Raw genomic sequence first — 16,828 nt, 5'->3', positions numbered from 1 at the left:
GCATGGGATATCTTTTTCCATTGTTTCAGTTTAACCTATTTGTTTCTTTGGGTTTAAAATGAATCTCTTGTAGACAACATTCAGCTGGATCTAGTTAAAAATCTGTTCTGCCATCTCTACCTTTTAGTTGGAGAATTTAACCAATTTACATTTAATGTAATGACTCATAAGGAAGGACGTACTTCTGTCATTCTGGTACTTGTTTTTATATATCTTTTTTATTTGTATTCCTCAGCTCCTCCATTACTGCCTGCTCTTATGATAAATCAATGTTTTCTAATTCCCCATTTTTATTCCATTTTCATTTTTTACTATATATGGTTATTTTCTTAATGGTTGCCCTTAGGATTAACAATTAACATTCTAACTATATAATAACCTAGTTTAAATTAATACCAACTTAGTTTCAGTAATACAAAAACTTTGCCATATATTACTCTGCCCTCCCTTTTACACTGTTAGTGTCACAAATTATAATCTTTCAACATTATGTGCCCAACAACATAGATTTATACTTATTACTTTATACAGTTGTCTTTTAAATTATAAGAAAAAAAGAAGAGTTACAGACCAAAAATACATTAATACTGACTTTTATATTTATTTCTATGGTTACCTTTACCAATGTTCTTCATTATTTCATGTGCATTTCAGATACTGTCTAGTGTCTTTCATTTCAGCCTGAAGGACTTCCTTTAGTATTTCTTGTAGATCTATTAGTGATGAACTCTCTCAATTTTATTTATCTGGAATATCTTAATTTTTCCTTCATTTTTGAAAGACAGTTTTGCCAAATATAGAACTTTGTTGACATTTTTTTTTCATTTAGCATTTTGAATATGTTATCCCACTGCCCTCTGACTTCCATGGCTTCTGATAAGAGACTAGATCTTAATCTTACTAAGAATCCCTTGTATATAGTGGGTACTTTTCTCAGGGTGCTTTCAAGAATTTCTCTTTGTCTTAGCTTTCAACACTTTGATTATAATGTGTCTTAATGTGAGTCTCTTTGAGTTTATCTTACTTTGATTACTTGAGCTTCTTGAATATGTAAATTTAAGTCTGTTGTGAAATTTGGGAAGTTTCAGTCATTTTTTCTTCAGATGTTCCTTCTGGCTTTTTTCTCTCCTGTCTTTCTGGAGCTCCCATTTTGCAAATCTTGATATTCTTAATAGTGTACCACAGGTCTCTTAGGCTCTGTTCATTATTCTTCATTTTATTTTCATTTCTGCTCCTCACACTGTATAATCTCATTTGACCTATATTCAAATTTACTGACTCTTCTACATGGTCAAATCTGCAGTTAAATCCTTTCAGTGAATTTTCCATTTCAGTTATTATACTTTTCAACTCCAGAATTTCTATTTGGTTCCTTTGTATAATTTCTATCTATTTATGATATTCTTTATTTGGTGAAACATCCATCATTCTTTCTTTAGTTCTTTGTGCATGGTTTTCTTTAGCTTTTTGACCATATTTAATATAGTTAAAGTCTTTGTCTAGTAAGTACAATGCCTGGGCTTCCTCAGAGACAGTTTCCATTAATTTCTTTTTTTTTTTTAATATGGGCCACACACTCTTGTTTCTTTGCATGTTTCTTTTTTTTTCTTTTTTGAAAACTGGACATTTTTAGTATTATAATGTGGTGAATCTGGAATCAGATTCTTCATCCTCCCCAGCATTTATTGTTCTTCCTGGGGGTAGTTGCCGCTGTTTGTTTGCTTACTGGCCTTTCTGAACTAATTCTGTAATATCCATATCCTTTGTTATATATAGCCACTGAAGTCTCTGTTCTTTTGGCTTAGTGATGAGCTAGTGATTTAACAGAGATTTCCTTAAAGCCTTGAACAAATAAAACCTTTTTAAATTTTCTTATTTTTTGTACATGGACTTTGCATGTGTATGTGCATGTTGGGACTTGCCTTCAGCACTCAGTCAAACACTTTATAACTTTGCCTTAAACTTTACTTCCTGCTTGTGCAGTGTCTCGGTTCAGCAAGATATGAACGTTTAAGGCTTTCTTAGATCTTTTATGAGCATTTTTCAGCTTTCCAGATGCCTGGGAATATATGGAAGCTTTTCAAAGCCCCTTTTGCCCAGAAGATCTCATTCCCCAGCCTTTCTTCCTTTTTGTTTAGTCTGTTGTTTGTCCTAACCATTATCCCTTGTTCCAGGTAGCATCAACCAATCCATTTGCCTTTAAATGTTTTAGTCAGATGACCCCCAGGTAGCTACCTCAGCCTTGGGAGGGTTCCCAGTTGGGTGAAATAAAGCAAGCCCTTTGATGTGCAAGTCAAAACTACAATAAGATATCACCTCACACCTGTCAGAATGGCTAAAATCAAAAACACAAGAGAACAAATATTGGCAAGGATGTAAAAAGAAACCATCATGCACTATTGGTGGGAATGCTAACTGGTACAGCTACTGTGGAAAACAGTACGGAGATTCCTCAAAAAATTAAAAATAGAATTACCCTATGATCTAGTAATCACACTATTGGGTACTTACCCCCCCCAAAAAAATACAAAAACAGTAATTCAGAGGGATACATGCACCCCTAATTGCAGCATTTTTTAAAATAGCCAAATTATGGAAGCAACCCAAGTGTCCATCAATAGATGAATGGATACAGAAGATACACACATACACAATGGAATATTATTCAGCCATAAAAAGAATAAAATCTTACCATTTGCAATGACATGGGTGGAGCTAAAGAGTATAACGCTAAGCAAAATAAGTCAATCAGAGACACAAATACCATATGAATTCACTCATATGTAGAATTTAAGAAACAAAATAAATGAGCAAAGGAAAAAAAGAGAGAGAGACAGAGAGACAAACCAAGAAACAGACTCAGCTCTAGAAAACAAACTGATGGAGAGGAGGAGGGTGGGAGGATGGGTGAAATAGGTGGTGGGATTAAAGAGTACACCTGTCATGATGAGCACTGAGTAATGTATAGACTTGCTGAATCACTGTATTGTACACCTGAAACTAATATAACACTTCATGTTAATTATACTGGAATTAAAAAAAGAGAAAGGCAGACCCTTTGAACTAGTCTTCCAAGGAGCTGCCAGAAAGGTCAAAATGAGCAACCACAATTTTTTAAGAATAAGGTCCATTGTGTTTGCCTAGTACTAGTTACCTGTCCTGAGAATGCAAGGTGTTGTCTTCAAGTTCACCACTGAGCTGGGGAATGGGAAATAGGACACTGGGTAGAAAAGTATGTTAAAATGTCACAAAACTCTTTTACTCAGATTCAGCTGTTTTTCTCTTGGTTAAGCATCCCCCTGCTTGCTATAAGCTTTTGATTCTTTTTCAGGGTTCCAAAAAAGTTGATTATAATAATTTTTGCCACTTTATTCATTGCTTTTATGGATGGATGGACTTATGGGATTCTTTATTCCACTATTTTTGCTGATACCATTTCCCAAAACCATTATATTTTAATTGCCTATTCATTTATGTTTATTAAATTATAATGAGCCTGAGAGCAGGTAGATACTGCATTTGCATTTCTAATAAGTTTACAGATGATGTTGATGATAATGGTTTGGGAACCACTGGCCTAGAGCAAGCAACATCTAAACTGAGCCATAAAAGAATAGGTAGGAATTAGCTAAATTAGGTGTTGGTATTGTTGTGGGGGGAGGAGCAGTAAGGAAAGCTGAGGGCAAAGGTTCAGACAGAGGACACCTGCATATAGTCCACAGGGACCTGCAGGTCTGTAGGAAAGGGAGGGTGAAGAGATGAGGCTGCCAAGGCAAGGGAGAACCAATATTCAAAGGCATTTAAAGGCCTTTTACCATACTAAGGAGCTAGGATTTGGGTGGAGAGCCAGTGAAAGAATATAAACAGGGAGCAACATGATCAGAAGTGATCGTTGTGGCTTCAGTGTAGGGTGTGGGTTGAAGGTGGGCAAGACCAATAAGTAGACTAATTAGGAAGCTACTGTAAAAGCAGGTTGATAACCAAGAGCTATATAGTGGCAATGAAAATGGAGAAAAAGAAAGACTTGAAAGATATTGAAGAGGCAGAAATTAAATTCCTGAAGCCTCATTTCATGTCTGGAATGTAGGTGAGGGAGAAAAATTAAAGTTTGTTCCTAGGTTTCTGCTTTGATCAGTTAAGTGGTACTAGTCACTCAGGTAACACAGGAGCAAAGAAGCCTGGAGGAGCAAGGAATGGAGAGAGGGATGATTTATATTGGGGAGCTGCTGATGTCCAGTAGGTCACTGAGTAGAGAGATTTTGAGCTCAGGAGAGAGATCTAAACTAAGACCTAGATTTGGGACTTGCCAGTCCGTCGATCACTGAAACAGGGGAGTAGATGGAATTCCCTGGGTACAATATGTGGAGCAAGAAATAGATCTAGATGGCTACACTTAGGAGATCCTTGAGAAACACTACCACTTAAGGGGAAACCTGGTGAAAAGGAATCTGCATTAGAGACTACAAAGTTGCTGACAGAGGAACAGGAAGAAAATCGAGGACCTGACAGAATGGAAGCCAAGTGCATTAGCCGTGCTGAAAGGTGGAAATCAAGTAAAATTAGGAATAACAATATCAATTAGATATTTGAAGAAAGTAATTGATAACCTAAGTACAAATCCTGACAGTGGAGTTTCACAAGTTCAAACCAGAAATGCATGGGAAGTGAAAAGTAGAGGCAGGTAATATAGTGACAGCCAATTCATGGGTTGCCCTTTTCATTGTTTCAACATGATTGCTATGAATTTATCTACTATTAATAATGAAAACTGAATATATTTTTTAAATACGCCTTTTTATATTAAATTCTGGAAATTTCTTGCAGTCTTCTTGTATATGTTACTGCTTTCCTTCAGAAATAGTGAGACCTTCTGAACAGATGGGTAGCCTGAAGATATTTCTCTGAAAAAAAAAATAGTAGAAAAAGTAACCTAAGAAGTTTAATGATTGTATTTTTTCCTACAGCTGTATTTCATATAAGTGTATATCTAATGATTTCCCTTTTAGAAGTTGGTTTCTAGGGAATGAACCATATAAACTAACAAGAGCTTGTCTTTTAAAGATATGGCAGAATTTTCTCATTTTATTTTAAGGCAATGCTAGAAAAATGCATCTTATTCCATTATACCAAAACCAATATCCTGAAATGCTTAGATTGAGGTACAGAGTTGTGTTAGTGTGTTTCCCAGGATTCAAAAACCATTTAAAATCAATAACGGGAGATTCATGAGGGCTTTTGCTTTGGTTTTTCCTCTCTGGAAATGAGGTTATGGGATCTGTGACAATCTTGAATTCTCAGACTATATAATAAATACCCAGAGGGTCACCTGGAAAACATGAAAATTTCTGATAATTTAGAATTGGGATTTATTGACTAAAAGATTACCAAACCAGGATCATACAGATTTCCTCTGCAAAATGCAGCTTATATTTCCTGCTCTGTACTTTGTTATGTGATTTCCTTCAGCTAGAATATCTCCTTATATCTTCTTCACTATCCTCCATTTCTACTGGTATCCATCAAAGTCTAGATTAAATACCACCTATTCTATTATGTTACTAGACTTACTAGGTACATACAACATAGAATATATGCTGTTTTATATGGCAGTTATTTGCACACTTATTTCTAGTTAAATCGTAAGCTTCTAGAACTATATCTTATTCCCCCATGTTGCCTAGCATGATACCCAGCATATGATTGTCACTATATAAATATTCATTTATTATACTTATATGTCAGGTATTAAAATTGTGTCTAGAATTAAAAGAATTCCCTTTTTTTCTGCCTAGCCAAAAAATAGAAGACCATAAAAAGGGGCGAAATTTCCTCTTTTGAGTTCCTAGTCATTCAAAATTTAGAATTCATCCAGGTATAAGCAGAAACAAATATGTGTACCTAGTGGCTGCAAGTTTCTCCTACAGAAAATAAGATTGGCACAAGCAAAAACATTAATTTGTTTTAAAATTTCTCTTATTTCTAAGGGTTCTCTGAATATTTTGATCTGCTAATTATGATAGAAGGCTTCTTATAGGATTAGTCATTGGTCAATAAGTTGATAAGCTTGTTTAAAGCAGAAAGGCATTAAAGAAGTGTATTAGAGGCTATAATTTAAAACACACAAATAATCATTTACCAATATTTTTTAAAGGTTTATTTATTTTAGAGGGAGAGAGAGAAAGAGAGAGATAGCACGAGGTGGGGAGGGGCAGAAGGAGAGGGAGATAAATCCTCAAGCAGACTCTGCAATGAGCATGGAGCCCCATGGAGCCCCATGGACCCTGAGATCATGACATGAGCCAAAATCAGGAGTCAACGCTTACCCAACTGAGCCAACCAGGTGCCCCTCATTTACCAATATTTTTGAGAAAAGGCCCCTTCTTTGACTATGTGTCTGGTATTTGGAGTGCACTCTTCTCTTTCTAACATAAATTACTGTAATGCATTATCTACTGTGCACAATGCTGGTTCTTAAATAAGAGTGTAATTCTAAAGATTTTTGAAGTAATCTGAGTATAGACTCTTTCTAGATTTTTATGTTTATTGACCACCCCGAGTTTATTTAATGACTCACCTACATGGATTCTTTCCAAAGCATTCAAGATAGATTTTATACAAATAAGTCTCCTTTTGTTTCACAGTCATATGTAATTATTTTATTTATAATTTAGTTAAATTGTGTAAGGTGATAACAATGGGCACAATTTGGGGACAAATACAACTGATTCTTAACAAGTAGCAATTCAGCTGGTTGGAGCAGAAATGTTTGAGGCATACTAGACAGGTGCAAGTTAGCTGCCAGTGCTGGCATTTAGCATGACATGGGCAGTACTACTGTGTTTTACATAGAATGGAGAATAACTGTTAATCTGGTGAACTACTTAAATGGAGAGTAAAGAGATCTTCTACTATACTCCTATATTATATCTTTCTGACATTGTTCCAAAGAAAAGTTAAGGGGTAAGTATTTTATTCAGAATTAAATATCTTCATCCTGTGTGTTAGCTGAAGGACAATGGAGTTAAAGGTATAGGGGAGGAGCGCCTGGGTGGCTCAGTCGTTAAGCGTCTGCCTTAGGCTCAGGTCATGGTCCCAGGGTCCTGGAATCGAGCCCCGCATCGAGCCCCACATCGAGCCCAGCATCGGGCTCCCTGCTCAGCGGGAAGCCTGCTTCTCCCTCTCCCACTCCCCCTGCTTGTGTTCCCTCTCTTGCTGTGTCTCTCTCTGTCAAATAAATAAATCTTTAAAAAAAAAAAAAAAACTCAGGTTAAAAAAAAGGTATAGGGGAAAGAAGGGTAAAAAAAAATCTGCTAAAAAAATAACTTTCTTTGCTCGATGTGTTGATTCAGGAAGAGCTACCAAAGGTCTATAGAGAGAGAAAAAATAGTATAATACCATCTAGGCTATTTCAAGTGTGTATGTTTCATTTCTGGATTTATAATGATTTTTATGAAGAATTCATAGGAATACTTCATAAAAAATTTTTTGGTGAAAGTGAGACTGAGGAGGGAATAGAAAAGTTGGGAAAATAAATTTATTTTTGCCTTTTGGAAATTGATTATGGATAGTATCATGAGCCACTCACTTTTGTGACATAAAATATCAGAATGAGAGTGGGGAGTTAACTCAGCTAAGAATATTCTGGAGATAAAATTATAGAAAAGGGTAGGAGGAAGGACCTCTGTAGTAGGGTTAGATTTTGTCTTCACACAATAACTAAGATGGAACCGTTCTTAGATATCACTTAATCCAGCTATTCATTTGAATTACACAGAAAACAAAGTTTTTTAATCAATTTCTTATAGGTCATCCTAATCCTCTTAATATGGAGATCTTAATTCAGTTACTCTAGTATTTAAATCTCTCTCTCATTGTTTTCATATTTATTTCATTATTATTTTTGGTAATGTGATAATTACAAAGGGAGGTCATTTAGAATAATTTTCAGAAAATACCTTTCATATTACTCTACTGTAAAAAATAAGTGGTTCAAGGAAATTTTTGACTTAGTATAATATTGTGAAATCCGACTACTCATTTTCAGGACTATTTTTGATCCCTCAGAAACCCTGTTTGAGCCAGCTTGCCTATGGATCTTTTTTTTTTTTTTAAGATCTTAAGCATGTTCCTTAAAATATTAAGACACATTCAAAAGAATTCCATCCTATACAAATCTATTGACTCACTGGCATCTAATGTAGGATATTTGTTTTGCTTTTGGAAGATAAAAACTAGAATGAAATTAAGTGAAAATATAAGCAATACTGTCTCTGGGTTTTTTCCATGTTAAAATTCTGCTTAAGTAGGTTTTTGGTGTGTTTCATTTTCACCTAGAAAAGTAAAATATTATGGAGTTTTTCTGAGTGTTAAGTTTGCCTTCACATTTTGATGTTTTGCTTTTCCAGGGTTTTGAAGGTGTTTCTTTCACGAACAGCCCAGCGGATTCCATATATGACTGGTGGACGGGTCATGAGGATGCTTGCAGTAATGCTTCTGGTAGTATTCTGGTTTCTTGTTGGCTGGACTTCGTCTGTTTGCCAGAATTTGGAGAGGCAGATTTCACTTATTGGCCAAGGGCAAACATCTGATCACCTCATCTTCAATATGTGCCTCATTGAGCGCTGGGATTACATGACAGCAGTCGGTATGTGGTCACCTGGTTTGTGTGGATGGCTTGTCCTTTCTCCAGTGGCATTAAAATAGACTTCTTTAGAAGCCTTACCACACCCTTCCACAAAACTGAAAGGAATTTCACCTAATGTGGTTGGGGTAAAACAATGTTATGAAAAGGACAGTAATGACATGTGAAATGCATACTTTTTCTGAGTTTCCATTCTTTTTCAAAGGTATGTAGCTTTGTAGCTTTGTTGAGAAAATGTAATCAAGTAAATCAGGAAGGAGAAATGCAGCAAATAAGAGCAACTTCTTCATACAAAGAGACTTTCTGTTTTGCATCTTATCAATGTGTTCCCATTTGATTAACAATAGCTATTCTCTTGATTTATTTCTTTAGTTGGGAGAAAAAAAGGAAACATACTGGTATTTTTTATATAGTTTTGGTCCTGTGATATTTCAGACTTGGGATCCAGGGTACTCTTTGTGTAGAGATTTTCCCTGCAAACTTTTTAACTAATCTATCATTCTTCTAAAGATAATTTATTAGGAATTCTCTGGAGGTCCAGTATTACACAAAAATGAAGTCATGCTCCTTGGGATTAGTTAGAAAGAGTTCTGTGACTGAGAAACTGGAAAACTTGGGGGAATCACATGACAACTTAGGCCAGAAGCAAAGGTTTTTCTAGTACCCTGGTTTTGTGAAAAATGAGGAAGAGAAATCAATAGGAATTTTTCTGTTGTTAACGTTAGGCTATTTTAAGCCAGGCCTCTAAAGATACAAAAAATAATGAAAAATTTTTATTATTTTGTTGTCATTCCCTTCAGTAAACCACAGAACAAATCTTATTTTTTATTTGGCAGATGTCAAAAATAAACACATGAGTCTAATTCCTATTTTCTGTCTCCCCCACATTTGGCAGTTGTTTGTTGAATATTCACATTTAGTATTTTGCTAGAAGTTAATAAAAGGTATATTTAGTTTATAATTCAAATGTAATGTTTTTCTGGGCGAGATATTTTAGGAATTTTATTGGCCTGATATCTATAATAATAAAGCAATGTGGGTATGTAAAAGGAATGATTATAATGATTATATGTGAAGCCAACCGTCATTATTTTGATCAATATCAAAGAAGATATCAAAAATATCAGTAGATATAAATATCAGAAGATAAAACATAGAACTAATCTGATTCTGACTTTAGTGTAGATATGAAAAGTAAATAAATTGTATAGATACAAAATTTCTACTCAATAGAAACCTCTAACATTATTTTACATTGTTCAATCCAAATTAACCAAACTAGGAAAAGTCACTTTCCCATATTACTGTGAAGACAAAAGCCCACTGTATTTCTTTTCTGTTTTATAATACTCAAAATATATGATGAAGCATCACTGGGTAAGAATAAACAAGCAGAAAACATGGCCTATTTCCCTAGCCTTTTTTTTTTTTATTTTGTACACCTTGGTTGTGAGATATATTTAACACCTTTTAAAAATTTCTTTTACACTCTGAAGGAAATCACATTCATGATCTCTGACTTCTATGTAGAGATAAATAGGAATACATAGCTGACAGTAACCTGCAATTTATTTTATATAAACTTTCTTTATATAGAAGTAAAAGTTTCATATTATAAACAAGACCCACTGAGTATCATTTCTCTAGTACTGTGTTGAACACTTTGCAGGAGACATAAAATGTATAAAATTTTTGTTCCTCTCATCAGGTAGCTTACTATTGGTTTATATAAATGGGAATTGTTAAAAATTATTAAAAAACAAAATTATGTATTAAAGACTCTTGGTAAAATAGTAGTTCAATAAAGGAAGACAACAGTTTGGACCAGAACCCAGGAATCCTTAAAGAGAAGTTCTTTGAGCCATGGGTAACAGGTTATTGTACAGAGAACATTCTCTTGAATAGGAATAATGGTGGAAGTGGATGGAAATTATATGAAATGTGAAGGAAATGCCCAGCTTTAAAAGAAGATTATGTTGGACTACATTGTGATTAATTTTGGATAGTTAATGTAAAATAATGTTAGAGGTTCCTATTGAGTAGAAATTTTGTATCTATACAATTTATTGAGTCTTGAAAACCTGTTATAGGAATTTGGAGAACTAGGAATGTGATGTGATGAATCAGATCAATCCAGTAAGATCCATCTAGATTGCCTTTAGGAGATGTGTGTGTGTGTGTGTGTGTGTGTACGGTATATATGTATGTATGTATGGTATATATGTATATCTGTAGTAGATATGTGTGTGTGTATATCTCTATCTATATATATATATGCACTAAATTCATAGGTTTGGGAGGAAGAATCATTAGAATGGAGAAAGAGAAGTGGTTCTCAAAAGTGTGGTCTCAGAACCAGCGACAGCGGCAAGACCTGGGCACCTGTGAGAAATGCACATTCTTGGGCCCATCTACAGACTTCCTTGGTCAGACACTGGGGTAGTGGGGCCCAGCAGTCTGTGTTTAACAAGCCCTCTAGGTAATTCTGATGCTATCCTCAGGTGTAGAACTACTGACTCAGAGGAAGTAAATCAGACGGACTTACTAGAACATACATCACTTAACTGTCCTCTGGGCACTCCATAATACTCTGTTTCCCTGATCAATCACTGGAACATTCTTCAAAATGATTATTTCAAGTCTTGTAGCATATCCCCTCTTGACACCTCCAAACTATCCATGTTCCTCTTTTCTCTTAAAAAAGCAAGGTAGCAGTCACACATCAGTTGTCTTCCAATTCTTGTCTACATATCTACAAATCTTCCTATATTCCTACCCATTCTTATTCACCCCCCATTACCTAAACTCCTGTGTCACACTCATCCAACATTAAACCCCTTATGTCCAGACCTGTCTCACTTTATATGACTTTCTTGCCATCTGAAATGCCCCTACCTCCCAAATCTCTCATTGAAGAATTCCATTCTGACCACAACTTTCTCTCTTAGGTTATTTGTTTGAGTACCCCATCTGCAATAGCTCTTTAGATTCATGGGCTATTTTTATTGTACTTTACTGCCACTAAATTCTGCTTTCCTCCAGAGAGAGCACTTACCAGGTAGAAAATTTTTCCACTAGCAAGGATGAAACTATGAGAAAAGTAGGCATTTTTTAATACAGTAATTCTGGATCATACCAGAAAAAGGGTACACAGAGAGCAAGGAGGACCCTGAACTCACCTTCCTGAGGAGCCTGGGGTAGGTAGTACAAGAGAGAAGAGCTTGTGGTCCATAGCTTGAGAGGGCTACAGGAAATGCAATTCCTTAGACAATAAGCAGGTCTCAGTTAATGTAAGAAGAGAGAGTGAAGCCAAGAGAAGAGATTGATTATTATGATGGGAAGATCTAGGTCATGGCTTTAGGAGTGAGATAAAATTAGCAAAACTTGAGAGGCAGGCATTAAACTAATACTCCCACAGGTGTTAAATGATAACATTAGGGTCTCAGAAAATAAAAGACTAGTGATAAGGTGCAGAGACAAAAAGGTGAGAGGAAGTGAAATGGTGGTGGTGGTGGTTTTGTTATCTCCAGGCACTGTTTCCAGCCTATAAACTCCTGGAACACCTTCGTTTCAATAATACCCTTTTCCTGCAGTGACACCTTTCTCTGAAGAAAAGTTGAGACACATGTTTTAAAAACAGGAACAAATATTTGAAATTAGGACTGTCTTAAAAAATCAGAGACATGTGGTTGCTGTGATTTTTTTTTCACACTACCCTACAGCAATTCCATTTATTTATCTTTCGTGTATCTTTCATTTTTCTTTCTAGTGCATGTAGCACTAGATATTCTGTATTTAACCTCTCTTAATTTAATGTTTTCTAATGTGTGGCAGATGCTTCTTTTCAGTTCTCTTTATATATTTCTATAAGTAGCATGTTTGCCCTCAGATTTTTTTATACTCAGACTGTTATTCAAGAATAAATTCTTGTATCTTCAGTCAGCCAAGAAGAAACCTGTACCAAAAGCTAAATTATTCCATTTCCTAAATGGAAATGCTTCTACATAGGGGACAGGCTGCAGAGAAGCAATAGATAGGTTTTACCTTGAGGTTGTGCAAAATCTTTGTCAGGAAGCTCTGTAAACTTACATTAGTGTCAGGAGTCAATTTAGAAAAAAAGAGAAAGTGATGGTTAGTATATTTATAAACATGCATCCTGGATTAGCTTTACCTGTCAAAAAGGATCTATTTTTTAAAAATACAAATTAAAGAACCATTTGAAAGAGTGCAATATTAGTCTTCCCACTGAAGTAGAACTCTATTTAGAAATATGGGTCATAAATGTAAAGGATGGGTCTGTTCTGTTTTGCTTACTGCACAGGGCACCTCCAAAACTGCTCAGACAGCTGATTTGCCTGCCACAAGTGTTTCAGACAGGAAACAGGTTCAGAAACTCCTTGGGAAAATCTCCGAACTTCTATGAGACTCAGTTTCTTCTTTGAGGAAATACGTGAAAACAGAAAGGGGGAAAAAATGACTTTCAGAATCCCATTGTTATTTATATATATTTATAATTTTCAATTATCATGTTTGTCCATATAAAAAATTGTGAGGTCAGGTGTAATGGAAAACAGATAAAGGTGTAAACATTGTGACCTTAAAACGTGAACACGGGGCAATGTTTTACAGGCCCAATAGTCTGGGACTTTTTTAATGATTTTTTTTTTTCTAATCTGGTGGAAAATGAACTTCAAAATGTGAATGTTCCAGAATATTTCTAGACTGGAGTTCCTATAAAGACTTGAACTGCCATATCTCTTTGAAAATCATCTATAACTATAATAACTATAATAGTATAGTACTATAATACTGTAGTACTTATACTATTCATCATCTCATGGCTCGGCACTTTAAATTTTTCTGAGTATGTTTAAGTACATTATCTGCCGTTCATATTCTTATATCTGCTCACCCCTCCTTTCTCACCCAGTCTGGTAGCTCTAACACTTCTCAACATTACCTAGATTGTTCTCAGTATATCCCTGACAACTAACAAAGTATCTGTCAGCTCTTGATAAATATTTGCTGAAAGAATAAAGGATGAGCTCAGCTCCTTTTATCTTGTAATATCTTCTATGGTCAGAATTAGACCAGTGTGAGGAAAAATGTTAAAGCTAAAATTCCAGGAGTTACACAGTTGTCCCCACATTCATTTTAATGTGAAGTGTATGTTCAGATTTGGGGAGGTATTTTTGAGCAAGTTATAGAAACTAAATTGGCAGTCCCTAGCCCTTTTATGAAATTCTACCTCTGACTTGTCCAACAGTCAGAATAGGAGATTGGTATAAATTTGGCATAGCAAATCAGAATTATAATTTTCAAAATATCACATAATGCATTTACAAATATTGAAGTAGAATGGAACTGATATGCTATTGATAAAAATTTTTATTTCACCATCCTTTTAGAGCTATGTAAAGGATAAGGGAGTTGTGACTGAGAAACATTCTTCTAAATTAATGGAGAAAGCAAATAAATATCCTAAAAATGTTGGTGGCAGGATTCTCAGATTTTTTTTCTAAATCTATTTACCCTATTTGGTAAGTTGGTAGTCAGTTGTGCATGTTCAGGATTTTGCACAATAGCAATAAAATTTTTCATGGCTAAAAAGTTAAAACTCTGTTACCCTAGGAGTTTCCTAATTTGTTGGTAAAAACTGACAAATGAGTAGAATTAACTCCTCATGCCTGAATTACCTTCATAATGTCACCCCTAGCATAAGGAAGACCACCTGGATTCAACGCTTGCAGGCAGGGTCTTCCAATATCGGGCTTCCAAGTTTGGAATGCATAAATTTAAAAGAGGGGGTGATACAATGGAGTTCATTCTTTCATTGGTTAGCAGTCAGTTTCTGACTACACATTCAAAACGTAGACAGATGATAGTGAAACATACCAAGATAAGTTAGAATAAGTGAGCAGATTCTTATCTTACCTATGAGAAACAACAAGGTGGCAAAAGGGTGACTAATAGATGGTAATGTCAAGGACATAGGGAACTTCCATTCCACGGCCAAATCTCTGCATCAGACTAGTTCAGATCTAGGCAAGCACAGAAATGTTTCCCTGGTTACTTCTAGAAGTTAGGTGATGATAATTTAATGTGATTTAAAAGGGACATAATTGAGAATAAAGCTATTTTGCTGCCTTCCTTAACTGAGCACAAGAATATATACAAAAAGTTCTATCCAGGTTTCTATTTACCTCCTCTTATTTTCTGTATCTTTCTTTATCACTGTTATGGCCTAACTCTTCTCAACCACATTTATATGATTTAATAACTATTCCCTGACAAGGACTCTTATAAATTAAGATCTTTGCCCATGTCTTCATAGTTGTGAAACGTCCAGTGCATGAAGTATCTTGTGGTTTTGGGAACTTCTTAGAGCTTGACATTCCTTGCTATATATTTTATTCACCAACTTTTAAAAAAAGACATAGAGAAAAATCCAGCAATAATCAAACTTGGGTTCACATTCCATTTGGGAATTTCTAAATATTTGGTTGTTTAAGGTAATCCCAATATTGATTCCACCACTATTCAGAAGTTCTAATTCATTTCCATGAATTTCACATAGAATGTGTTCACTGCAGAAAACATAATCTTTGCTTTCCTCTTCATTGACATGCTCTTCTTTGTTCTCTTCCTTCCTGGTATAGTATTTTAAACCCACAAGACAATATGTTCAGTAATTTAATTAGTCATATGCCACTATTTAGAAGGAACCAAGACTACAGTAACTGTCTTACTCAGTTATATAGGAAAATTCTAAAATAGCAATTATTTCTAAGGATTTAAATACTTAATTACCCTAGAAGATTAGGCTATCTTATGGCAGGTGAAATGTGATATAAGCACCATTTAATGAGTGTGAGGGAAAATAGATTAGGCTTCCTCTTCATCTGACTTAGATTAATGTTCATGAGGTAGCTTCATGTACATACATCTTCTTTTATTCTGTTGTACTGTATGTCTTAATCCACACTGCATCACTTGTGTTACCACTTTAAAAAAGTATTTTTAATTTTTTTCTTTAAGATTTTATTTATTTGACAGGAGAGAGAGAGTACAAGCAAGGGTAGCGGCAGCCAGAGGCAGAGGGAGAAGTAGGCTCCCCGCGGAGCAGGGAGCCCGATGTGGGGCTCCATCCCAGGACCCTGGGATCATGACCTGAGCCGAAGGCAGACGCTTAACAGTCAGAGCCACCCAGGTGCCCCAGTATTTTTAATTTCAAAGGATAAAAGCCTTACCACATAGACGGCTTATTTGCCTTCATTTGGGCTACATTGCTAGAAACTCGCATATACTTTTGAAAGGTCTTGCTTGAGTGTTTTTAGAAAGAGTAAAGTGAGGGTTATTTTCTTATTTATTTATATACCTCATCTGAAAAATATTTTGCGTCTTTGAGGAGTATTTATTTATATGATGCTACAGGGCTGAATGGACAAATTATTTTGTATCTTAATTTTATCCTTACAGTGCCACTTTTCTTTTTAAGTTAAAGAAATTTTGTGATAGGGCTGGGGATTATTTTGGGACAGCTCCTGAAGGACATGGAGCAAGAACAACTAATATCTGTGGCCATCACAGTTTCTTCTACGGAGTTTCAGCTCCCCGATGGAAGCCTGGAATTTTAAAGTGGGGAAGCAACATTAAGGAGAAAAAAAAAGCCATCTTTTGTTGCTTGAAGAAAAATAGGCTATAGATTAACTCATTTGTCAAGAAGAGTTTGACAGATCTTTTCCTTGTATTAAAAGGACTGTCATGTTTAAACAACAAGCTGTTAGTCCTTATGGACTGCAAGTTTGAGTGTGTTCTTACAGCTCCACATTCTGATTCCTGCAGTAATCCTAGAGAGCCTGGTGCTACCACTTCCTCTGAGATTAGATTACATAAAGTAGAAAAGTGTGTGGGTTTTCAGTTTCTACTCCCTGAGACCCATTCCCCAAAGTAGTCAAAACTCTGGGATAAATTAAATAAGAAAGAGACCACTTGGCCAAGAAAAAGCAGATTTATGATGACTATGTGAACCCCCACTCTGTGGTCAAGCAATGTCCTGAGCCAAGCCTAACTCAGCAAAATTGTCTCAAAGATTTTATAAGCTAGAAATTGAATTAGGAAGTTAATTTTTTTAACTTTCAAAAGAGAAAATGACACTATAAGTATAAAAATAAGGTATAAAATAAA

The 16,828-nt window shown here is 35.3% G+C and overlaps 1 protein-coding gene across 1 annotated transcript in view; it reads left to right on the top strand.

Moving 5' to 3' along the window:
- GPR158 (G protein-coupled receptor 158) overlaps window positions 1–16,828 on the top strand; it is a 453,369-nt gene that overhangs the window by 415,159 nt on the left and 21,382 nt on the right. The window contains exon 7 of the mRNA XM_073885618.1: window positions 8,406–8,644. Within this exon, the coding sequence (XP_073741719.1) occupies window positions 8,406–8,644 (239 nt within the window). The remainder of the gene's footprint in view (window positions 1–8,405; window positions 8,645–16,828) is intronic.

Source organism: Callorhinus ursinus, unplaced genomic scaffold (genome assembly GCF_003265705.2).
Source record: "Callorhinus ursinus isolate GAN/ISIS: 27379988/994484 unplaced genomic scaffold, GSC_fseal_2.0 scaffold63, whole genome shotgun sequence".
Lineage (NCBI taxonomy): Eukaryota > Metazoa > Chordata > Mammalia > Carnivora > Otariidae > Callorhinus > Callorhinus ursinus.
The sequence above is the reverse complement of the archived record's forward strand: the minus strand, read 5'-3'. Positions and strand labels throughout refer to the sequence as shown.